General features: G+C 47.8%; 3 protein-coding genes and 1 long non-coding RNA gene across 4 annotated transcripts; 3 read left to right on the forward strand and 1 right to left on the reverse strand.

Annotated features, from left to right (window-relative positions):
- The first annotated feature begins 94 nt into the window (after nucleotides 1–94).
- Nucleotides 95–1,171, forward strand: LOC112883010. The gene has a single exon (XM_025948222.1). It carries the CDS (start codon nucleotides 629–631, stop codon nucleotides 1,022–1,024), a length of 396 nt encoding a protein of 131 aa, XP_025804007.1. The 5' UTR covers nucleotides 95–628; the 3' UTR covers nucleotides 1,025–1,171.
- Nucleotides 1,172–3,054: 1,883 nt separating this feature from the next.
- LOC112881045 (transcription repressor OFP11-like) lies at nucleotides 3,055–3,917 on the forward strand. Its single transcript, XM_025945753.1, has one exon. It carries the CDS (start codon nucleotides 3,055–3,057, stop codon nucleotides 3,835–3,837), a length of 783 nt encoding a protein of 260 aa, XP_025801538.1. The 3' UTR covers nucleotides 3,838–3,917.
- A 10,299-nt stretch (nucleotides 3,918–14,216) lies between these two features.
- LOC112879494 lies at nucleotides 14,217–18,419 on the reverse strand. The gene is made up of 3 exons (XR_003226086.1): nucleotides 17,860–18,419; nucleotides 16,776–17,343; nucleotides 14,217–15,460 (listed from the first exon to the last, which is right to left on the reverse strand). It is a non-coding gene; the product is annotated as an uncharacterized LOC112879494 (long non-coding RNA).
- Nucleotides 18,420–19,157: 738 nt separating this feature from the next.
- Nucleotides 19,158–23,104, forward strand: LOC112881890. Its single transcript, XM_025946799.1, has 3 exons — nucleotides 19,158–19,551; nucleotides 22,031–22,111; nucleotides 22,482–23,104. The coding sequence occupies exons 1-3, from the start codon at nucleotides 19,390–19,392 to the stop codon at nucleotides 22,824–22,826; spliced, it is 588 nt and encodes a 195-aa protein (XP_025802584.1). The 5' UTR covers nucleotides 19,158–19,389; the 3' UTR covers nucleotides 22,827–23,104.
- Nucleotides 23,105–24,618: the final 1,514 nt, after the last annotated feature.

The raw sequence follows: 24,618 nt of genomic DNA on the forward strand, positions 1-24,618 counted from the left end.
AACTCGTGTTGCCCTTCCTTTACACATGAATTATCCATGATCTCCCAAATTCTCTCGTATATTTTCCTCCAACAAAAGTATCCCCTTCCTAGAACAAAAGCTTCACTTTCCATTCAGCATCATTGCCAAGATTCCTGCGAGTTCCAATGGCAGACACAACTGATTGAGTAACACCTGACAAGTCAAAAAAAAGGGTGCCATGACAAAATTCTACCCCGGATGCTTCACCCTTCCAGCAGCTTTCCATCCGAAATGATACGCCATGCTTGCTGGCATGGGGCCAAGGAGGGACTCATGGCAGCCAAGAGGAATGTTTTTCCCCCAGTAAACACTCGAGATGTCATGCACCCAAACAACACCGAGACTGACAGCGAGAGGTGTCAATGGGGTAGGGACATGGATGTGAAAGGATGCCCATAGCCCCATGTGATGCGAGGAATCAGGCATTAGGGCAAGCTTTGTCCCTATCTCCACGTTTCAGCGCTGCTAATCCTTCAACATGGTACAGCTTTCGGGGGTGGGCCGGTCTCATTCCATGTGCCTACTGTTTTAGTCCTTGTGATCTGCGTGTACGCCCTCCTCGTAGTGTCTATATCTCCTGCCTTGCAGCTTTCGCAGTGGAGCTGCCATGATGGGCTTCTTCCAGGACACCGGCGGCGGCGGCGGCGGCGGCGGCGGCGGCAGCCTGTTCCAGTACCAGCGGCTGGAGCGCCGGGGCGACGACGGGGCCGCCCCGAGGCCCCGGTGGCGGTGGCTGCCGGCGGCGCTGAACGGTAAGGCGGCCTCGTCTCCCCCCTGCCTGTTCCGTGCCAAGAAGCTGAGGTGGGGCAGGATCACCTCGGCCCTGATCCCGAGGAAGGTGGCCGAGCTCTCCGCCAAGATCCGGCGCGCCGGCGGCGCGACGGAGGTCGACGTGTGCCCCGCCGTCGTCATCTTCATGTCGCCGTGGGGGCTCCCGGTGCTCTCCCGGCCGCTCCTGGCCGGCCACAGGAGCAGGTATCACCTTGGGAGGGATGCATTCTGAGTTCCGGTCGAGAAGCAAGCAGCAGGTACCCAGAATCCGTGTTCCTGGTGATGATATATATGGTATACCGTGTGTATGATATGTGTGTGAGTTAGTTGATGTTGTAGGCTGAGTATTAATTTTCATTCTGAGTGAATTTTTTATTTCCGCAACACTTGTGTCGTCGTGCTGGCAGCCGCATCTGAGCTTGGATCTGCCGTTTGATCCTGACCAGAGGTTCATCAGATCTTTGTGCAAAAAATTGGGTGCAGACTGCAGAGAGCAGTGCCTCGTCCATAGCCTACTGCTGCTCCTTTTGTGCGGAAACTTGGATGCAAAAGATTCAGTGCCAACCTCAAACTGGGGTCTCATTCGATCGGTGCTGCTTGAGGGAAGCTGCGCTGAAATTCGGCGCAAAAAGTGAGTCACTGACAGGTAGACACCACCAGGCCTGGAGGCCTGGAGTCTCGGTGGTGTCAGCCTCGTGCCTCTAGCGGGCTACTGGCCTAGCCACGCATACACCGTGCTCTTGGTGTGTGCTTTGTGCGGTCAGTCTTGTGCCACTGGCTGGCTATGAAAGGCTACTGGCCGAGCGTCGAGCGAGCCATTCATGTGCGACGAGCTTTTTGAATTTTGTGTTTCACTCTGTTTTTGGGAAGAATTGCAGCTGATCCGATCATTTGAAAGAAGAGATGTTGTCCAAGAGCATCTCCAAGAGAGTAGCTAAATGATGGCTCGCCAAGCTAAATCGGCCTCCAACAGGCTCTCCATCCTTCTCGCCATCCTATCCGGCTCTCCAAATTGGACCTCCATCCAGCCAACCTTGACGAGCTAGTGGTGCTAGCCAAACTGGCTTGCCAAGTGTGGGCCTCACTGGCTGGCGGATGCGGGAATGGCCGGCAAGGAGGAGAGCCGGTGGCAGGCGCCGGGCGCAAGCGCAGGAGGAGAGGAAGGGGCCGGCTGAGGAGGAGGGGGGAGGCGTACCTGGAGCTCCTCGTGCTGGCCTGCCAATAGACACCACCACCGCGCCTCGCCCCTAATGGATGCCACCGCCGCACCTTGCCCCGCCAGGCCGCCACTGCTCCTCACCACAGGCATGAGGTGAGGGGCGAGCGGAGGGGTGAGGAGATGGGAGGCCGGGGCAGGAAGGGGAGGGAGGGGCCGGCCGCCGTCGCGGAGGGGGGGGGAGAGGGAGAGCGTGAAGCCGGGGTGGAGGGGAATTGATAGGAGAAGGGTGAGGGCGGGGAAGGTAAAGAAGGGGATGACGCGGTCATGCGTCAGTACGTGTGGAGGGGGAGAATTGAAGGAGCCGTTGGGATTTAAAGAGTGGAAAATGAAGAGTCTGTTGGAGTAAGCAGTAAACAACTTAGTAGGAGAGGAATCTTTAGAGAGTCAAATAGAGAGGTGAAAATGGCTACTTTGTAGTGCTCGTATTCCATTTGATGCGAGTGGATGCCAAAGCTTGATGATGTGCATTCTCTGTGAACTTCGCTGGCAACCAAGATGATCTGTTTTGGTGTGTACCGCCATGGACTGTAAACGAAGGCCTTTCTGAATGCAGAAATTTTCACACAGGGACATGGAAATCGAGAGAAATTGTTCCCCCCTTTGGGACCCTTCGCACATTTTCGTTTTAGGGGTGTGGATCCTTTTGCGACAACGGCATGCGTGCTGTGTGCTCTTGATCATCAACGGCTAGCATTACCAATCAACTGCTACTACAGACATTCCAAGCGGCACACGTGTTCTGACAGAGTCGCGCGAGCATCACCACGATGGATACGCAGCCACGTCGAAGCATCATCATGCAGCTTGCAGCGTGTGTGTGCGGGCGGATTGTCCTGGTATGAAAAAGAGAGAAAAGTACTCTGGAGCAGGGAGAATCCATCAAAGGTCAACCTACTAAAGTTGAAATCCTCTCGTCCCCTACCTAGCGCACCTTACATCCATGGAGTAACTCTCTCTCCCGTGCCGTGCACATAAATGTAGGCTCTCTCCTCTCCTCTCTATCGAACATCAGATCCACGGAGACAGAGTTCAAGGGATCATCGATGGAGGAGGAGGATGCCATGGCCGAGGAGAGCCGCACCAAGCAGCAGGCTGCGGCATGCAAGAAGCCCGTGAGGCTCCACAGGTCGTTCCTGCGCCTGTCCAGAGCCCTCAAGAAGCTCCACGCCCGCCGCGGCCACCAGGCACCAAGCGCGGGCGGCTCCGAGCCGCCGCCGACGCCGTCGTCCTCCGCCGCCGCCTCGTTCCTCTCCGGGTGCATGCACCACCCCCGGACCCACTCCTTCGCCTCCGCCCGTCGCCACGAGCACGACGACGGCCGCGGGGACGCCCTCGCTGTCAACTTCCGGTCACTCCGGATCGGCAGCACGACGGCTGCCGTTGTCGCCAACGAGAGCGCCTCGTCGTCGGCGCAGGATCATTACAGCAGCGACGGCAGCAGGGAGCGCGTGGCGCCGGCGCCGGCGGCTGCCGCAGTGACCAGCAAGGCGGTGGTCGGCGGCGCGGGCGTCGCGGTGGTGACGTTCTCCGCGGCGCCGTACGAGGACTTCCGGCGGTCCATGCGGGAGATGGTGGACGACGCCGCGGGCGGTGCCGCGACGCCGGCGGTGGACTGGGACTTCATGGAGGAGCTGCTCTTCTGCTACCTCCGCCTCAACGACCGCGCGGTGCACGGGGACATCCTCCGCGCCTTCACCGACACGGTCGCCGCGCTCCGGCGGAGGAGGAGGCGCAGGGCGGCGGCGAAAAGCAGGCGGGCGCGCCGGCGGGACGCTGGAGCGGACAGCAGCGGTGGCGGCGACGTGGAGGCCGCGGCGCCGTCGTGATACGTGCCAAGGACGAGGAGAAGCGTCCTTACGAGTTAACGGTAGCGCGCGCTTTTATGAGTCCTAATGAATGTGATAAAGTAACCTGCATGTTAATTACTCTGTCACCGTTCATTTCTTGGTTGGAAAATATCACACCGTCTTCTCCATCTAAAATATCTGAATTTTGGCAGCGTTTTGGTTCCTATTAAACACCTAAAATAGAGTAGTACACTAGTACCTAATTTATTTTTAAAAGTATACGTGTGCTTGTTGTTCCTCTTCTTGTAGCTTGTAGCCTGTAGGAGGGGCATTTCTTTTTGTTTACCGTTCTCCCCCTTTCCCTAGAACAATATGGAGTTTTCAAGGTTACTCATTGGGACTATCTCAGCCATAGATTTGGGTTTTTTACGCTAGCTGGAGACTGTATGCTACAGACTTTTTATGTTCGCTAGATCCGTATCCCTGCATTGCTACGAGTGGCAAAATATTTTCAGCGCACAGCGCTAAAGGATAGTGAATATAGCACACGACAATAGCTAATTCTATACCATAGTCTATAAAATAAACAAAGCAAGGAACATTAGGATATCTAAACCCAATCAACTCTATTTTATGTCTCTGCATGTGATGTAGCTATGATATTATTTTACGACTATAACCAATATTTTCTGATCAAGAAGTCATGTTGCATTGTCCAGCCATCTGTGCATTCATCCGCAAAACCTTGCCCTTATATAGAATTAGTTGTCTTGAGAAACTTCATATGTTCGAGTTGACACTTGACAAACAAGAAAAAAATTGCAAGTAGCCGTTAGATTCTAATGAAAATATTATTATTGACATTATACATATTTGAGCTAATTTCACACATTCATCGTTAAAGGTTGAAGCAATGTCCCACTCTCTAAGGCTAAATTCTTTTTTCTTCTCGTTGACAAAATTCTGCACATAGACAACTATTCCATTTAAAAAGCAATGGCAAGAGTCTCTGTCACAAAAGGTGAGATTAAAAATAAAAGATAGGAGTCAGTACAATGAAAAAAATTCATAATTCTATATTAAATCCCAAGAGCTCTGCTATTCAGGTTATGATTGATATTTATAACCTATTAGGTTAAAGTACATATGCACACAAATATCAATACACGTTTAATCCAAATATAATTATCAACACAGTAATCTAGAGATCCATAACAATATAGTTGCTTATGCCTTAGTTGTATGTTGAGATAATAAACAAGTTGCTAGCTGGATGGGGACAGAGAGCTTACTTGCAGTTTAGTGGCTGTCGCAAAGCTTATCCATAGAGCAAACTTGGAAGACAAGCTTTCCTGTTCAGGCCGTAGCTCTTATTTCCTCATCTTGGTTAACCATATCACCTCATCTTATGGCCAGATCCAAATTAAAGGGTGAGCCAGGCAGGCTGTATAATTACTTAAAAATAACTATAATCTAAAAAATATTTTTTAGGTAGTTATATCTTGAATAGTTTTTAGTATTTTTAATTATTTTTAGTATAATTTATATTCTGAATGTAGAAAATATAATCTGAGAATCGCTGAAACTTAGGATCGTTGTGTATTAATATGTAGTATAACTAGTTTATTAGTGATTGATAGATATGTCTTCCGAATGTGATTTATGGATCGAATGGGGTAGATTTAAGTGAATTCAACTGTGTAGTCAGAGAAATTACCAGACCCCACGAGAGAACAGTTGAATCCCTATGCAACTGGTTAATGAGCGGATTAAGGATTAATCAGGAGACACACTGTGAGTGTTCAGTGCGTCATAAATTGTACCACTCACGCTTTGATCTGGGAGCTGATGCCACTTGCAAGCAACGAGGACTGGTTAACTTATCTGCAAAATGCAAGTCATTGGCAATGGCCACTGGTACTCCTTGTCAGTGTGCACCAGAAGCCTTTGATAAACATCGAAGCTGCTCCGGGGGATGAAAATATTGATGAAGAAGTTGAGAAGCCAAACATTGAGGCAGGTGGCACCACAGCACCTCAATGCGTGGCTGATGAGGGGGAGAACATACCTCTTATTGTTGAACAGCTGCAAGACGAAGAACGTGAATTGGATGAAGCAATGAATACCGATTCATCTGATGATGACGAGGATGTGCCCAAAGAATGGATAAGCAACGACTTCAGTCATCTTATCGTAGATGAGGGATCCAGCGTGCTTTGGGATTGCAGGGAGAACGAAGTTGTTCAGGGTGCGAGGTACCACTCAATTGATGAGGTGAAGGAAGCTGTTAAGTGTTGGTCTCTCTCTTATGCGAGAGTTCAAAACAGTCGAGTGCAAGTCTCGTAAGTACGATGTGGTATGTGTGAAGGAGGGCTGTCCGTGACGGGTGCATGCCTATAAGGGCAAATGGAAAGATTATTGGGAATGCTCAATTGTCACTCAGCACACTTGTCATTTGCCGGGCGTGCAGAAGTCCCATCGCAACCTTACATCGCAATACATTGCAAACGAGATGTACAGGATGATAGTAGACAACCTGTCATTTGAACCAAAGTCTATTATTATCAGGCATATTCAGGAGAAGTACAAGTATACCATCTCGTACGCCAAGGCGTGAAGTGCAAAATAGAAGGTGTTCGAGATGAGGTTTGGGACATTCGAGGCTGCATATGATAATATTTCTCGATTGTTGGCCGTTATTTGTCAGAGAAATTCTGGAAGCTATTATAACCTGAAAAGTCTAGACAGAGGACAAGGTCCGCCCTTCGTATTGCAGCGGGCCTTTTTCAGCTTGGGTCCATGCATTAACGCATTCCAACACTGCTGGCCGCTCCTGTGCATCGATGGGACCTTTCTCACAGGAAAGTATAGATTGCAAATGCTGACAGCTATTATAGTGGCTGGAAACAATCAATTGCTTCCGGTTGCTTTTGCTTTTGTTGAGAGTGAGAATACAGACAGTTGGTACTGGTTCCTGAAATGGGTTAAGCTTGCAGTCGTTCGGGATAGGGAAGATGTGTGCCTGTTACATGATCATCACGCCGGCATACTAAGGGCATTACTAGATTTGCAGGAGGGGTGTGTAGAGACCGGAGAGCCACCCGAGTGGCGTAATGTTCGCAGTAGGTGGTGCATGAGACACATCGGTGCAAACTTTTTCAGGCAATTTAAGAACAAGCACCTTATGGATATATTCAAGAGGCTATGCAAGGAAACAAATCAACAAAAATTTAACAAGCAGTGGCAGAAACTTGATGAACTGATCAGGAAGAAAAGAAGCGAGGGCTCAGTAAAAACCAGAACTGCACAGGATGAAGTAGAGGCTTTGTGTCCTTTGCCAACAGATACTGCACGTACTCGCAGAAGGTCTAGGTCAGCGGTGAAAACCTTTTCTGAATGGATTGAGAATGAACCGAAAGAAAAGTGGGCGTTGCTTTGCGATACCGATGGTGCAAGGTACGGCATAATGACCACCAACTTCGCCGAGGTTCACAATTGGGTGATGCGAGGTGTTTGTGGGCTTCCACTGGTTGCAATTGTGGAATTCATCATTCACGGATGTACCGATTACTTTAGGGATCGGTTCACTAAAAATCAGGCATACATGCAAGATCCTGATAGATATTTTGGGAGCATGATGACAGATTATATGACCAAGAAGGCAGCTAGCGCCCAGCTACACCACGTACGGCAATGTGGTACACAGGAGCTCAAGTTTGAGGTAGCTCCCAAAGACAGAGCTCGACATGGCATGAGACGTCAAACTCCTGTAAAGGAGTGCATCATCAAATTTGATGGTACTTGTGTTGCTCATGCATGAGGCCAAAGTTGCTGCACATACCTTATTCTCATGTAATGGCTGCTTGTATGGATATTGGACATCCTGTCGATATATATGTTTCCCATTACTTCAGAAAGGAGACAATTGCCAGCACCTGGCAGTATGAGATCTATGGGTTCCGTATGGTTGGATTGTTCACTGAGATAGCGAATCCTGTGATCTATATTTCAGATCCGAGAACAGCTCGGGTTAAGAGAGGGCGCTGTCAAACACGACGTATTCGTAATGACATGGATGAGTCAGAGCTCCGTCCGAGGATACAGCGCTGCAGTGCATGTAACCAGAGTGAACACACGTATAAACGTTGTCCAAACAATGATGCTGGGCCTAATTCTGCTGAAGTTGGCCCTACAGGTGATGCTACAGATGGAAGACCTCCGGTTGCATCAAGGAGTGGGAGACGTCGCCGATCGAGTGCTACTACAATATCAGGCATCGTTTAGTTGTAATTTTATTTGAACGTTGTTTGCTCATGTGTAATATTTGCCGCGTTGAGTTTGTATCAGACCTGGATGTGTATTTGTAATTTTAACAGATCATTATGTGTATTTGTAATATTTACCGCATTGACTTTTAGCAGACATTATGTGTGTTTGTAATTGTAACTGTGACTTGGTATTTATATATTTAAACTGTTTTTTATCATACTTTTTTTATTTTTAATGGCTTGATATATCGTACTATCGTAATATTTGGATTCTACATTGCAAAACGTTATCTCTTAACCATCTTCATACGAGTTTTAGATACCGTAATCTTCTTCATAAAATTGAATTAAATTTTTTTATGTATACAAAAGAGTATGGCGAATAAATCTTGTATTTGAAAAAAAATATAAATTTTAAATAGTTTGTAAAACATAAATTCCAATAAAAAATAAGAAGGTGGGCACCTTCCGCCCGTTGGGCGGGCGGGATGCCTCAGGGGCCTCTTCGCGAATAAGAAAAGTTTCTTATTCGCGAAGAGACCCTCGGAAGGGGTCAGGAAAAAGTTTTGGAACCTCCCGCCCGTTGGATGGGCGGGAGGTTCCCGGCCCCACGCCTCCCGCCCGTTGATCGGGCGGGAGGTACCCATTTTCCAAAAATTTGCGAATCGGCATCCCTTTTTCGAATTTAATTTTTTATCCCATTTTTTAAAAAAACTCGCGTCCTGACTATATATTTGCAATAGATAGCATCTAGTTTTAGAATGGTAGAGCGATGTTGTATTGTAGGATTTTGAAATTCAAAAAAATTGTCTTATTGGACCACCCTAATTTCAAATTCTAGATTCGCCACTGCCTCATCTTGGTTAACCATATCACCAACATCAAGTTATGTAGCTAGTAGAAAAAAATGCATTTGCCTAAAAAAATAACCGTACAGGACACAAACTTCCGCTTGCCCTCTTTGTAATCATTGCCTTTGACCAGCCTCTTAAAGACAAGCTCGCACCAATTATAGTTTTGGATGGTTGTGGAATCTGCAATTGCATGGAATGCTCGCACGCACTGCTTTTTTTTTATTGATGTCGGACACAAGAATATGCTGATCGCGAAAATAAGCTAGTACCTTAACCATTTGTCACTTCTCAAGCCCTTTCCATTGTACAGTCTCAGCCTTTACAAATGTGGTGCCTTCTGATCATGTTCATGGTCGAAGACTTTGTAGAATTCAGCGAAAGTATCGGCGAAATTCTTCTTCTCGTAATCAATGTAGACTGCCCCATCGGTATGCCAAGGACTCTATGTACCGCATGATCATCAACCTTGATTATTGCTCTTGATGGAATAACCAGCTCAGACTTGTTGGTGCTAAAATTATTGATCAACCATGAGGATAGCTTCAGGTATTGACTTGCATTTGTTTTGCAGCAAACCGCCAAATCCCACACTTGAATCATAGCTTTCTGATGGTACATGAGAATTAGAGTGATCTTGCTTAGTTTGCTTGCTGACCTTTTTTCCTAACATCCTAAAAAAGTGGAAAAAACATGCATGTAAGGTAAGTTGAGTTGCTACATATGATCCTCCATGAGTTGCTGGGTGTATATATAAGTTGCTTCATGTGTTACTACATAAGTTGCTGGTGTGAGAAATATAAGTTGCTACTTAAGTTACTGGATGTCTAATATAAGTTGCTGGTGCAAATAAGATGCAACTTATGAGGGTTTTGTTAAAACCGTGGATCGACTACCGCATGATAGGATCGGGTGACGTCGTGTAGATCTAAAGCAAGTAGAGACATCGAGAGGGATAAAGGAGAAGAGCACTGGGGATCATACCGTCGTGGCCCTGCATCGCGGGAGCAGCAGAGAGACCTGCCATCGTCTCGGGTGGTGGTGACGCTTGAGGTAGTCGCGGCTCGATGTAGGTCTCGGCATCCTTCGGGTCGCCATGGGGAAATGCAGGGACAATGTGGCGTCGTCTATAATGGCGGCGGTGAGTCTTCTCGCCGCTGCTGCGCTTCCACTAGATCGGCTAGGGTTTTGGTCTGTCGGTGGAGTGGCGGCGGCACGGTGAACCTCGTGTTGTGTGCCGCTGGCCCCCACCTTCTCTTTATAGCGCAGTGCGACGGGAGCCCACCAGCTATGAACGGGCTGGAGCGCCCCCGATCAGGGCGCGTGTGAGAGGAGGCCCATCGGGCCTGTTGGGGTCCGAGTGGTCTCTGGGAGATCAATCCAACAGTCTCCCCTTTGATCTCACCTTGTACTTTTTTTTTCCTTTCCATTTACTTTTTCTTATTTCATCATAGATTTGTGCATAGAGCATGCCACATCGTCACAGTCATCTGCCGATAAACTTAACACCTACAATACACGCCTCCATTCAGAACCAGATTCTTTAATCTTTTGGGCCCTTATAGTCCAGAGATCACAGGCTATCCCTTAGCCCCATGCCGGCTACGTGTTCCTTGAACACATTGGGTGGTAAGCCTTTGGTTAACGGATCCGCAAGCATCTTTACTGTGCTTATATACTCAAGACTTATAATCTGATCTCGGACTTTATCTTCCACAACATAATACTTTATGTCAATATATTTGGCAGCACCACTTGTCTTGTTGTTGTGTGCATATATTACTGCGGGCTCATTGTCGCAGTACAACTTTAGTGGTCTAGATATATCATCAACCATTTTCAGATGGGGTATGAACTTTTTAAGCCAGTTCACCTGCCCCGTAGCCTCATAACATGCAACAAACTCGGCATACATTGTGGATGATGTAGTAACGGTTTGTTTGCAACTCTTCCACGATATTGCTCCCCCGGTGAAAGTGAACACATACCAAACGTGGATTTTCTGTCATCTCCTGCATAATCGGAGTCTGAGTATCCTACGATACGCAGAGATTCTGTTTTTCTGTATGTCAACATGAGGCCTTTTGTTCCTTGCAAATAGCGCAGAACTTTCTTTGCTAATTTCCAATGTTCTGGTCCTGGATTACTCTGGAATCTGCCAAACAACCCGGAAACATAAGCTATATCAGGGCGTGTGCACACTTCTGCATACTGTAAACTTCCCACAGCTGAAGTATATAGTACCATCTTCATCTGATCAATTTCATATTGATTCTTGGGACATTGAAATTTCCTATATTTATTGCCCTTAACTATAGGTGCAGGTGAGGCACTGCATTTATGCATACTGAATTTCTTTAGAACCTTTTCTATGTATGTCTTTTGGGACAGTCCTAGTTAGGGATGGCAACGGATAAGATATCCGTGGATATCGACTCTGGATATCCATACGCACGACCTAAAAACCATACCCGAACCCATACCCATTATCCGCAACGGATAGCAAAACGTACCCACATCCGTTACCCGCGGGTAACGGATATCCGCGGATATATCCATTTGTCCAATACGGAGAGGGGCGGCGGGCGGCGGCTCGCAGGAAGGGGAGAGGGTGCTCAACGCGGGCCGTGGTCGCGCGAGGCGGCGCACAGGCCGGAGGAGGAGGAGAGGGGCGGCGGGCAGCGGCGCGCAGGAAGGGGAGAGGGCGCTCAGCGTGGGCGCACAGGCCGGAGGGAGGATGTTCGCGGCCGGACGGCGGCGCCAAGCCCGAGCGGCACAGGGAGGAGGGAGAAGGGAGCGAGGCGGCACAGGCCGGAGGAGGAGGAGAGGGGCGGCGGCCAGCGGAGGGGCCAGCGAATGGCTTGGTGACGGGGGCCGGGGCCGGGGGCTGGCGGCTGGGAGCTTGGGCGGCTGGGAGCTTGGGCGGCTGGGCGCTGGTAGGTGGGAAGTGAAATTGTGAAACCCTAAATTCATATATATATATATAAGGGTACTCGGGCCCACATGTCAGTGGGTCTTGCGGGTTTGCGGGTTCGGGTATTATTTTTTCATACCCGTTAGAAAATATCCATTGGGTTTAGAGTTGTACCCGCGCCCGTACCCGCGGGCACAGATCCAGACCCGTATCCGCGCCCACCGGGTATGGTATCCGCGGGTACGCGGGTATTTCGTACCCGTTGCCATCTTTAGTCCTAATATCCTTTTCACTCTGTCTCGATGAATTTCGATTCTTAAAACAAATCTTGCTTCACCAAGATCTTTCATCTCAAAATGTGAGGACAAGAAACTTTTTGTTTCCAGTAGCAGACTGGCATCACTACTCGCCAGTAGGATGTCATCCACATACAGGATTAGAAAGATATATTTCCCATTTTTGAACTTTGCGTAAACACAATTGTCCTCAATATTTTCTTTAAACCCGAACTCTTTTATTGTTTTATCAAACTTCAAGTACCACTGTCTTGAAGCTTGCTTTAGCCCATAAATTGATTTCTTTAGACAACATCCCATCTTTTCTTTACCTTCCATGACAAACCTTTCGGCTGTGCCATGTAGATGATTTCATCTAGATCCCCATTTAGGAATGCTGTTTTTATATCCATCTGATGTAATTCTAGATCATAATGCGCCACAAGAGCCATTATAATTCTGAAGGAATGTTTACATGAGACTGGAGAAAAAGTCTCATTGTAATCAATCACTTCTCTTTGTGTGTAGCCTTTTACCACGAGTCGTGCTTTAAATTTATCTATATTCGCTTGGGAGTCATATTTGGTTTTGTAGACCTATTTGCAACCTACTGTCTTGGCTCCTTTAGGAATTTCCTCTAAGTTCCAAATTTCGTTGGTACTCATCGATTTGATTTCATCTTCCATGGCATCAAGGCATTTGGATGAATATTCACTTCTCATAGCTTCTTCAAATGAGGTGGGATCATCCTCTGTTTGAAATTCTTCGCTATTATAGACTTCATAGTCGTTAGGAATAGCGGACTTCCTTGTTCTTTGAGGTCTCCCATAGGCCTGAGCCTACGGTGCCTCATTTATTTGGGGCTGCTGTTGCTCCCCCTCTTGTGTGGCAACAGGTTCTTCAGGAACCTGATGGACAGGTTCCACATTCTCATTCATTGTTACCACAGGAGGAGCCACCGCAGGTGTTGGCATTGCAGTGACTTGCACTGGGGTGCAGTTACGGCGGGCAGTGAGAAGAAAGGTTATTGATTCATAGGATTGGTTGTATACACCCGCTTCTCCTCAAGATCAATCTTCCCAACTGTCCCGCTCCCCCGGATCATTTCATCTTCAAGAAAGACAGCATGTCTCGTTTCTACAAAATTTTGTGAATCTGTCTGGACGGTAGAAATGAAAACCCTTTGACCTTTCTGGATAGCCAGTGAAATGGCAAGATACTGTTTTGGGATCTAGTTTCGCAATAGTCGGGTTAAATACTTTTGCCTCAGCAGGACTCCCCCACACCCGCAGGTGATTCATTAAGGGTACTCTTCCTGTCCGCATCTCATACGGTGTTTTCGGCACCGATTTACTGGGAACTCTGTTGAGAATATGAATGGCGATTTTCAAAGCCTCCATCCATAAACTCACTAGCAATGTAGAATAGCTGATCATAGTTCGCACCATATCTATTAGGGTACGGTTACGGCTTTCAGCCACTCCGTTCTGCTGAGGTTCGCCCGGCATTGAATACTGGGCAACTATACCTTGCTCCATCAGGAACTTTGCAAAAGGTCCTGGAACTTGGCCATATGGGGTACGTCGACCATAGTATTCCCCTCCACGATCGGATCTTACGACTTTAATCTTTAAATCATGTTAATTTTCTACTTCAGCCTTGAATATTTTAAATTTATCCAAAGCTTCAGATCTTTCTTTAATTGGGTAAATGTATCCATAGAAGGAATAATCATCTGTGAATGTTATGAACAAGTCATAACCATCCATACTTTTTACATTGAACGGACCACAGATATCTGTGTGAATTATCTCGAATACACCTGTGCTCCTTTTGGCATTTTTCTTTATTTTCTTTACGAATTTTCCTTTTATGCATTCAATGCATTGTTTTAAATCAGAAAACTCTAATGGAGGATGAATCTCATTTTTAACTAATCTTTCTATTCTCCCCCTCGAAATATGGCCTAAACGACAGTGCCATAATTTTGACGATGCATTATGAGTTCTTTATCGTTTTCTGTAGACGAGAATACATTCGCGTTGTTATCGCATATGGAATTCACACTTTCATGCAATGATATCAAATAAAGATCATTTCTTCTGAATGCAATGGAAATAACTGTATCATTACATTCTATTAAACACCTGCCATCTCCAAAAAGATAGGTATAACCATCTTTGTCCAGGCAAGACACACTAATTAAGTTCCTTTGTAAAGAGGGTACATATAAAATATCTCTAAGAAACATAATGAAACCAGTATCAAGTTCCAAGTGAACATCACCCACTACTTCAACATCGGCCTAAGCTTCGTTGGCAACTCTAATTTGCCTTTCGCTTCTTTGAGTGGTTCTCGTCGAACGGAATCCTTGCAATGAATTTGCAACATGAATAGTTGCTCCTGAATCAATGCACCAAGTGGTTTTGGAATAATCTATGTACAGGGATTCTTCACAAATGAAATAATGTTCTCACCTTTCTTTTGCATAATCATCTTTAAGTACCTGTGACAATTTTCTTGTAATGTCTCTTTTCTTTGCAGTAGAGACACTGGTCCTTCTCTACTAGAGCCTGTCCATCTTGAGGTCTATGTTGAAGCTGCTGAGAGCCTTTTCCTTTAGAGGAGGAAGAAGAAAAATTGCCTTTGAAGTTGGCATTCCTTTTCCTGTTCACATAGTTGAGAGATCCGTTGTTGGCGGACTTTATCCTCTCCTCCTCCTGGACACACATCGTGATGGTCTTTTCTACATCCCCAAGTGTGTGGTTGGGTGTTATAGTTGACAACAAAAGTATCAAACTCTTTAGGCAACGAGGCAAAGACCAAATGGATGATGTGATCCTCCTTGAAGGCAAGGTCTAATGATTTAAGCTTGTTGTTCTGGTTGACCATACGATGGATGTGCTCTCTAATGCCACCTCCATTGTATCTTTCTGAAACCAGTTGTTTGATCAATTGGGTAGCATAAATCTTTGAAGAACCAGTATACTGGTTCTTTAACTTCTCAAGATACTCTGTGATAGTGGCACAATCTGGTATTGAGCCCATAATTGCAGGCTCAATAGTATTTTTTACCACTGCCAAGCATTTGTTGTTGGCAGGGACCCACTTAGCATAAAGCTTCTCATAATCTGCTTTTGCTTTCTTATAAGAAAGCTCTGTTTGCTTCCAAGAAGCATCTGTGTCTGTGTCCTCCCTCACAGAAATCACAGGCTCTGTGGGAGTTGGTGTAGCTAGGACTCGAATTCAGTTCACCCATAATGAAATACAGGTCTAGTTTTCTGTACCATTTATGGTAGTTGTCTCCCTTTAAGATAGAAATATCATTGATGGAAAACATCATTGATAACCCTCCTGAAAAAATATTCATGAGTAGTGAGAACATTAAAATAAATTCTAACATATTGTTGCATATTTTAAACTCAACATTGGTCAAAATTTAAAACATGCAATACTTTTTGTATTAAGTCTAAATCACCGTTGGGCAGAATTAGAATTAATACATGAAAAATATCTATCAAAAAGATAATATCATAATAATTGCAATATTGTCATTGTCAACGTTGGTCAGAAATTAACAATATTACAATTTAAAATAATCTATTTGTCTTGAAATTTTAAATTCCCCCGTTGGTTCAAATTTAAATAACAAGACAAGCAATCATTAGAAAATTAATCTATTTAATCTTTGCAGCGGAAAAAATAAATTCTATCAAAATTATGTCTAATTTTATCTTTTGGAAGCATTCCATCAAAATTCAATCAAATTTGAATTTGAAATGCATCAAATTCTCTGAAATTCTATTGAAAAAGTGCTTTTGAAAAAAGGAAAAACAATTCACTGTGCATCTTTGGAATTCAGCCTGCCCGGCCTTTTTCTTGTGCGCGGCAGCCCAACTGGAAAACAAGCCCGCACGCGGCGGCCCGTAGCAACGGCCCGTTAAGGGCCGGCCTGCGAGCGCGCCCATACGCTCGCTGCGACACGCGAAGGCAACCTGGGCCTAGGCCACAATTTTGCCGTCCCGCCTGGGCCAAAAGAAGCCCGATAGGGCACAACTCGATCTCAACCGTTGAACAACGATGGACGGTCGCGCGCGCGTCTCGGCGGAACAAAAACCCCGGCATCGACCGCACCTGTGAACCCTAGCCCATTCTTCCTCCCCGGCGCCTCAGTCTTCTCCACCCGAACCCGCGAGCGAGAGCAGTGGCGACCGGCGGTGTGCAGCGCCACGGTGAGCCCCCTCGCCGGCGCACGCGTCCACCGCAAGGTGAGCGCGCCGCCGTCGAGCGGCATCACCGTGGTGCCCAGATCCGGCGCGCGGCGAGCGGCACGGCGGCGGCTCGTGCGGCCTCTGTCTGCGCTCGGCCCATGGCCTCGCGAGGTCGGGTCGACGTGTCGGCGTCCCGAACGCGTCGACGGTGGACGGCGCAAAGAGAGAAGAGGTAGGTCCTCCTCTTTTTCACCGTCCTCTTTGCTGTTGGGCTAGGGTTTAGGGTTTCTGTTGATTCTCTTCTTTGTTCTCTGTGATCTTCCCAATCTCTAATCAACGCGAGTAGGATTAGGCATCTGATACCAATGTTAAAACCGTGGATCGACTACCGCATGATAGGATCGGGTGACGTCGTGTAGATCTAAAGCAAGTAGAGACATCGAGAGGGATAAAGGTACCGTCGTGGCCCTGCATCGCTGGAGCAGCAGAGCGACCTGCCATCATCTTGGGTGGCGGTGACGCTTGAGGTAGTCGCGGCTCGATGTAGGTCTCGGCGTCCTTCGGGTCACCACGGGGAAATGCGGGGACGATGTGGCGTCGCCTATGATAGCGGCGGTGAGTCTTCCCGCCGTTGCTGCGCTTCCACTAGATCGGCTAGCGTTTTGGTCTGTTGGTGGAGTGGCGGCGGCATGGTGAACCTGGTGTTGTGTGCCGCTGGCCCCCACCTTCTCTTTATAGCGCAGTGCGACGGGGGCCCACCAGCTATGAACGGGCTGGAGCGCCCCTGATCAAGGCGCGTGTGAGAAGAGGCCCATCGGACCCGTTGGGGTCCAAGTGGTCTCTGGAGATCAATCCAACAGGTTTCAGTTGATCATATTCTTCCAGCTTGCCTTTACCCTTTTCAACTTCAGCCTTCCATTGCGGGTTATCCGAGGTGCTAGGCTTCTCCACTCTAGAAGTAGACCTGGTTGTACTCTTTGGAGATAAAGCTGTGTCAGTAACTTCGGGTTCCGCTTTCGTACCATGCTAGAAAAGAAGGCAAAGAAAGATATCAAACAAAAATGCACTTGATAGCTGAATAAGTTGTTGCTGCTACATGCTGTTGCAAATGAAAACTACATCCCCCACATGAATTCAGCATAATCTCCAACCCAGAAAAAGAAAAACTGCTATAATCTTTGAGGATCAACCTACAATATATGTGAAAAACTGCACATTATAATCATCACATGCAACATATCATCTCTTGAAAATTGTTTCTGGAAAAAACCACATATCCTAGTTCCAACATGAGCATTATCATCGTAGGGGAGCACATCCATCACGAAGGGGGTATCATTTCATTTTGAATCTCCATACTGGCAAATCCGATCAGCACATTCATCACAGATTTCACACATGAGTATTGATTCACACATCAATAAGAAGGCATCATTCCACTTTGAATATCCACACCGGCAAATACGGCCATCACATTTATTCATCACAGAATTCACGCAGTAGCACGGTGAGGACATCGGAGGAAAAAAGCGAGGGGATCACCTCGGTTTGTCACCAGGGCCAGAGGGTGCCGTGCGACGGGCGCCAGAAGTAGCGCGTCTCGCGCCGGCCGCCGCTTCTCCTCCACTGCTCGCCGACGCTACCCTTCTTAGGGAGTGGGCGCCTCCCTCCGCTTGATTCCAGCTCAACAACCTGGTTCACGTGCAGTCCACGGCTTCATCCGGGGCATCCTTGTCGCAACCGTTAGAGGAGCTTCCTCGAGGTCTCCTCTCCGGCGCCGCTAGCGGACGCTCCCGGCATGCTGCTCCACCGTGCAGCCGCCGCTCAACCGTCGCGCTCCCCGCTGTAAAAAGTATCTCGAAAACGGAAACCGTTGAGATAGGTTTTGAGATGTGAGGGGATAACGGATCAGTGGGATGTGTGTGGAGCGGGGGAGCCCAGACACGCGGCCTGCTAGGCTGACGGTCGCGCGGTCACCACCCCTTGTTAGATTTTTCCTTACGAGTACGTAATAAAGATTCCTCGCAAACTAATAATAATAAAGATAAGATGGTCGTGGATCTAAATTCAAGTGCCGGTGCCGCCTTAGGGCCTGCTCGCCTCTTACTGCGGGCCCAGAAGACCCCTCGACCAGCATGTATAGGAATTGTTTGGATCGGGTGACTAAATTTTAATCTATCACGTCGTATATCTGAACATCAATTATAAGTATTAAATATAGACTATTATAAAAATAATTGCATAAATGGAGGCTAATTCACGATACGAACCTAATTAATCCATAGCCCAACATGATCAAATTATGGACTAATTAGTCTTAATGTATTCATTTTGCGGATTACCCTCCATCTATGCCATTGGTTTCGTAAATTAATCTATTCTAAGTAAATATTCGATCGATACAAACTAAAATTTAATAGGGTTGATTCAAACAGAGCTTAGGGCAGGTCCAATGACGACCAATATGGCTGAACCCGCCGCCTCGAGGCAGGTCGACGAGGACGACCCCACCACTCACAACCGAGCGCGCGCGGGGCCGGTGTGAGTGTGATAGTGACACTGGCAGTGCCAGGCGGGCAGGCTCCGGGGTCCCACCTGGCAGCCTCTCTCCGCCACGCCGTCAATCCATCACGCCCCCACGTGCGGGCCGCCCCCTCCCCCACCCCTTCGCCACGAGCCCGTACACTCGCCCCACCCGGCTCTCCCACCGCCATGCGGGCCCCAGCCCCAGCCCCAGCGTCGGCATCAGCACCCGCCCCGCGCGCGCCCACCACAGCGAGCGACGCGACGAGCGAGATGATATGGGGAGGCGAGGCGAGGCGAAGCCAACCAAACCAACCACGGGGAGGAGACGAAGGCTGCAGCCCAAAAAGAAAGAAAAAGAAAGAAACCACAGCGAGAGAGAGAGAGAGAGGGCGAGAGAGACGTAAAGCGGCCGCTTCGTGCGCGTCGACGTCACCTCGCCGCCGGGGGCCATCTCGCCGCGGGTCTCGGGCTGCCTTCCCCCCCGGGCACCGGGCTGGGCGTGCGCCGGACGGATCGGGAGGCGAGGGGCGAGGGGAGCGGAGGGGGATGGCCGGGAAGAAGCGCAAGGCGGAGGCGGCGCGCCTGGAGGAGACGGACCGGGCGCTCTACGGGGCCTTCCGGGGCGCCGCCAACTCACTCTCGCAGCTCTACACGCTCGCCATGGGCGCGCAGAAGGCCTCCTTCCACGCCGGCGAGCGGCACGCCATGGTACGTGCGAACGGATACCCCACACGGTCTGGCGTCTCCTCTCCTCTTTCTCCCTCCGCGGCGGATTCGGGTGTCTGGGCTCCGAGTCCCGGCGGCGCTGGTGGAAGAGATTTGTGTCCCGGGGGCGGTGAATTCGTACCCGCGCCCTCTTTGGGCGTTTCGGAGCGTCTGCGAATTTGTGAGTTCTTGGCTCGATTGGTTGGCGATTTCCGCGCGAACGCCTCTTCTGCTGCGGGGAGATTGGATTCGTAGGTTCAATTCGTTACTGATTTGTCTCGTGCTTGCCATGCCAAATGATAGATGGATATGATAGATGGATGCAGTTTTGAGGTTCCTCGATGCAGTTTCTGACTGAGTTTCGTGGATGGATGCACGATGAAATTCGATCCATGTCTACTGCCAACATTTCCTAGATGAATTCCTGTTTATAGCCAGCTTGCTCTGTTGAGTGTTGACCGCTCCCAATACTCTATTCATTTGAGAGGCTCAACGAAATTGATTGATAAAAATGACAACTGTTGCATTGACGCCTGAGGCCATTCTGATTGGAATTTTACCAACTCTAATTTCACTCCTTGCCTAGTTTGATTCTTCCGTGTGGCTTTAGCTTTTCCACTCTGGGTGGAAACGGCTATGAGCATCTCCACTTTGTACGCTGCAACTTGCTAGTGTCAGATTAGGAGGATTGGTTAGGTTCAGAGTGAGGGTGCGCAATCCGAAAGCAGGGGGTGGGAGAGACTTTACTTATGGGGCAGGTTACTTCTGCAGTGGTACCAAGGATGCATCCTTTTCAGCTTTTCTTTGCTTCTGCACTGCTACATGGGATGTCTCACTGTTCGGGGTAGGGTCTGTGCTAACCCCAGTCTTGGTAGGCATTTCTTGGCACTGCAACTTATAGCATCTTTGATTGTGGTTTTAGTCAGAAAGTGCAGTACTCATTGTGTTTGATAGGTATTGTTTTATGATCAGCTGTGTCTTAGTGTTAGGTAAGAAGTTAGCACTCTTTTGAGTTGAACGAAGAAGTTAACATTAGTACAATGGAGGATGATAGCTAAGTCCATTTGAACAAAATCTATTCTGCTTATCTCATTAAATAGTTAGACTAGTACACTGTCATCTAATGGAACACTAGCCAATGCATCTGAACAGTAAATAGTGGCGTCTAGTTTACAGATCGCATGAGTTTCCTGATGAGGTTACTAGCACTACATCTTTTGTTTCATGCATAACCACTTAGAGAGTTGTGGGCTGCACTTCTTCTGGGCTTTCAGCTAGTCCATTGCAATGCCAATGAAGAGCAACAAAGTGTTGAGATACCAGCTTAGGTGGCCTACGTTCATTATAGAACAATTAGATAGCAACTTGATGATCGCATTCTCAAAACAGGTGACCTCTGCACCTCTGGTAGCATGTGTTTAGTGATTCACAAGACTTTTTGTAAATGTCAAATTTGGAAGGTTGGCTGTACCCTTTTCTGAAGAAATTTGCATGCCAAACTGCTTTGTCCTTTCCTCAAATTAATGTCCATCTAAAAGACTCGACCCGTGGGGAGAGATGCCACCAAAGCATTTTAATTAAGGTATAGGAAGGCACCGGTCACCCATGACACAATCACAATTAATGACATTCTTGTTCATTGTCCCTATCCATCTTTTTCTACTGGCTATATTGTGCTTCCACCTTTTCAAATAGACTAGTCACGTTGTTTTAAAACCAGTTAAATCTTGTCCATGGTCCATTCAGCCAATACATTAGGGTAATTGTGCCTTTGAGCACTGTTTTGACATTCCAATGTGGCCGGTATTATGTATGGTATGGCAGTATCTTGCTTTCTTTTGCTGAATATCAACCTAAACTCTTTCCAATGCCCTGGGGTTAATGACAAACTCAATGTTGGCCATTACGTACTTACAATCTCATGCAGTTTTATTGTGGTGAATCCGAGGTGCAAATTATGTTTTTTCTATCTCAATCTTAGATTGAGCTGTGGGCGATACATGAAAAACATGGTCAGAGCACGAACAAAAATACTGTGATGTATGGGTACCAGGTCAACCTTCCTTATGGGGGAACCCTTCCTTCTCACTCTGCTTTGACTCAACAGTGTTTCTCCCCATTACACAAAGCTATATATACAAGGGTTGTTGTTTATCCATTTTTATCGTGACATATCCTGTCACTGTCTTCTATTTCTTCTGTGTGTTACATCCATTATGCTGTTTCCAAAACCTATCACTTATACCAGTGCAGATATGATTTATGTCTCGTGTACAAACATGTGGTGGATAAACCTAGAGGCTGTATGGTTGTCATGCAAATGCAGAGATTTTAGGCTGACTATGTGCCTATCCATAATGCTTCCATTAGTATTGGCACCTCTTATTTCTTTTCATTGTCTGTTATTGATAAGGTAAACATCTGCTATTTTTCTTTATCCCCTGCTTAGTAACTAAAAGCCCACTTTATCTGTTTGATGCAGGAGAAGCTTTATGAATGGATCTTGAGGCAGCACGAAAATGGTTTGAGGCTGACAGTTGCTGATATAGCCTCCCACATCCAGGTAAGTTTGCATTAATCCCCTTTTGTATTGCTATCCAATTGGAAAAGGGGCTCTTTGGATTTAAAGCACGGGGTAGAAACTTGGATATATTGCCATTTCATACATCTTGTAAAGTACTGAAACATGTGCTAAGTGGTTCTGGCTGCTGCCCCTACAACTAATGAACAATGATTTATGATGAATCAGATAAGTGAACTTACTGTTCTTACAGACTTACCTACGATCCTTTTCCTACCCACTGGCTATTATTTTGGCCTATTTATATCTGCAGCCGAAGCATCCTAGCAGACAGTTACACCATTGTTTTTCCTTTTGCACATTTCTAGGCAAAGAATGACTACAGATGCTTATGAATCGCTTGTATGTGTAGCATGAGATTCAGTACGGAGGCGACAACGCATCAGCCTCTCCAAGGTCACAATATCCTAGCCAAATCACCGCACCCACAGTGCACATCCCCAACGCAAGCAACCAGCAACCATCGCCGAGCTCATTTGCTCCAGGAAACCCTGGGTTGGTGCAGTCCAAGAACTCCATGGTCTTTTCGAACGCATTATCCAGCCCCATCCGGCGGAGCCTGCAGCCATACCACCTAGAACAAGGCGGAGACGCCGGGTACTTCGCGAACGGCGCAAGCCGCGACGCCAACCCCACGGCCTCGAACGACTCGTCCATGGACATGCACTCAGACAGCCCGGCTCACGACTCCTACTGAATGAGCAGCTCGCTCGGACCATGAAAAAGCTGGAAGAACAGCACTTCCAGTGGAAGAAGTCCGTCATCAGTCGTCACAGGTCAAGTAGGTCTATTCAATTTAACACCTTGCCTAGCCTCTTACACTAAGCGTGTTGCTGTTACTGCTACTACTACTGCTTACCACCTGTTGCTTTGCCAGGATACTGTCTGTAATTTGCATGTATTATACTGTACCATTTGATTTATCTGTGCATATTACTGCTGTTGGTATGCGACGTACGAGGGCGGAGGGACAAACCAGTGGAAAGAATTAACATCTACCACCTTTGTGCTTTGCCCTGAGTGATCCTGATTTATCTCTGGCTATTGCTGTCGTTCACGTGGACACTGAAACTAGCAGTCTTTGCTTTTGTTCAGACTGAATCTGCATAGATATAGCATTGAAACCACATGACTGATGCGCCTTCTGTTGATGTGTCGTGTCTACCTACTGATATGATGTTCTGCGACCATGAGAGACCCAACATGGTGTGTCGACGGTATGCAATGTACACTTGGAAGACATGCTTCGGTACTGATCGCTAATTCAAAATATATGAAAGATAATAAGGTACTTGGCTCATGTTCGCTATTTGATGGTGTAGTATCAGGCTCTCAGCTATGATATGACCCATTCCAGTTCCGGCACCTATGGTCGATCTAACATCTGCTATATGCAATGCAAGTCGTTTTCTTCAGCCTGCAAAGCACCCAAATATGGCCCCATCCTTCTCCGCCTGTATTCGGACATACTTATCGTTTAGGACGACATCAAGAGCATGTCTTCCTCAATGCATCACTTGCCATTAGCAGTACAAAAAAGAGTTTTTAGTCTGTAGGACGCCACGAAAGCGTGGTTTTGTACAGCACACATCGCGAAACTCAATTTAGTATCGAGCACACCGTGAAAGAGTGTTTTGGTATGCTACACACCACACTGAATAAACTAAACATTTTTAGCTCAAAGGAGGATGAAAAGACCATTTTACCCTTGGGCCCACCTATCATCTTCTTCCACACACTCATTTGCTTCATCCTCTCTTCCCCTCTGACCTTCGCTGCTGCTCCGCTTCTGCCGGCGGATCTGGTGACAGACCTGCACATGTGGCTAGGGACGAGGTGTGGCGGGGACCGGTGTCATCATCGCAGCGCAGGGGGAGGGCGTTGTGGTGTGGGAGGTAAGGAGCCAGGAGCGGGCGCAGAGATTGGGGTCAGCACTCGTGGAGAGGTTGCTCGCCCCAGCGGCGAGCATTGGGCGGTGTTGCGGAGAAGGGAGCATGAGGGCGGAGAAGGAGGAGCCCGGTGCCTGCCCTTGGCCTTGCCGGATCCTGCGGCCATCCTCACCTCTCGTATCCACGCGCGGTGGCGCGGGATCACCTTCTCCTGCAGCAACCTTGTCCTTGTCCTCCTGCAGCGGCGCCGCCGGAGCCTGTGGGCCCTCATGCACCATGTGCTGCGGCAGGATCCAAGCCAACGACGGGATCCAAGGTCGAGTCTATTAGGGCCGTCGCTTTGCAACCAGCGGCCAGCGAGGTGGAGGCCGCAAGCTCTGACGTCAGCAGCTGGACCTTGGAGGCGCTATTGGAGCAGAGCACGAACACACGCAGAGCGGGCAGGGGAAGAAAGGAAGAAGGGCATACATGCCATTTCACAGACCTCTCCCACTTAATCAGATTGGAAGTGAGTTCTTTAATCGGCTCAATGTGCTCCAGACCAAACACTGATTTCATAGTGTGTGAAAGACAAATTCAACTTCGAGAGTGTGCGGGAGG

Source organism: Panicum hallii, chromosome 2 (assembly GCF_002211085.1).
Source record: "Panicum hallii strain FIL2 chromosome 2, PHallii_v3.1, whole genome shotgun sequence".
In the NCBI taxonomy this organism is placed as follows: Eukaryota; Viridiplantae; Streptophyta; class Magnoliopsida; order Poales; family Poaceae; genus Panicum; species Panicum hallii.

What these genes read in the sequence shown, in the direction of transcription:
- LOC112883010 (XM_025948222.1), top strand. Translation starts at nt 629, where the DNA reads ATGATGGGCTTCTTCCAGGACACCGGCGGCGGCGGCGGCGGCGGCGGC.
- LOC112881045 (XM_025945753.1), top strand. Translation starts at nt 3,055, where the DNA reads ATGGAGGAGGAGGATGCCATGGCCGAGGAGAGCCGCACCAAGCAGCAG.
- LOC112881890 (XM_025946799.1), top strand. Translation starts at nt 19,390, where the DNA reads ATGGCCGGGAAGAAGCGCAAGGCGGAGGCGGCGCGCCTGGAGGAGACG. An exon ending in CCGGCGAGCGGCACGCCATG is followed by an intron (nt 19,552 to 22,030) that starts GTACGTGCGAAC and finishes TGTTTGATGCAG; the next exon opens with GAGAAGCTTTATGAATGGAT. An exon ending in ATATAGCCTCCCACATCCAG is followed by an intron (nt 22,112 to 22,481) that starts GTAAGTTTGCAT and finishes TTGTATGTGTAG; the next exon opens with CATGAGATTCAGTACGGAGG.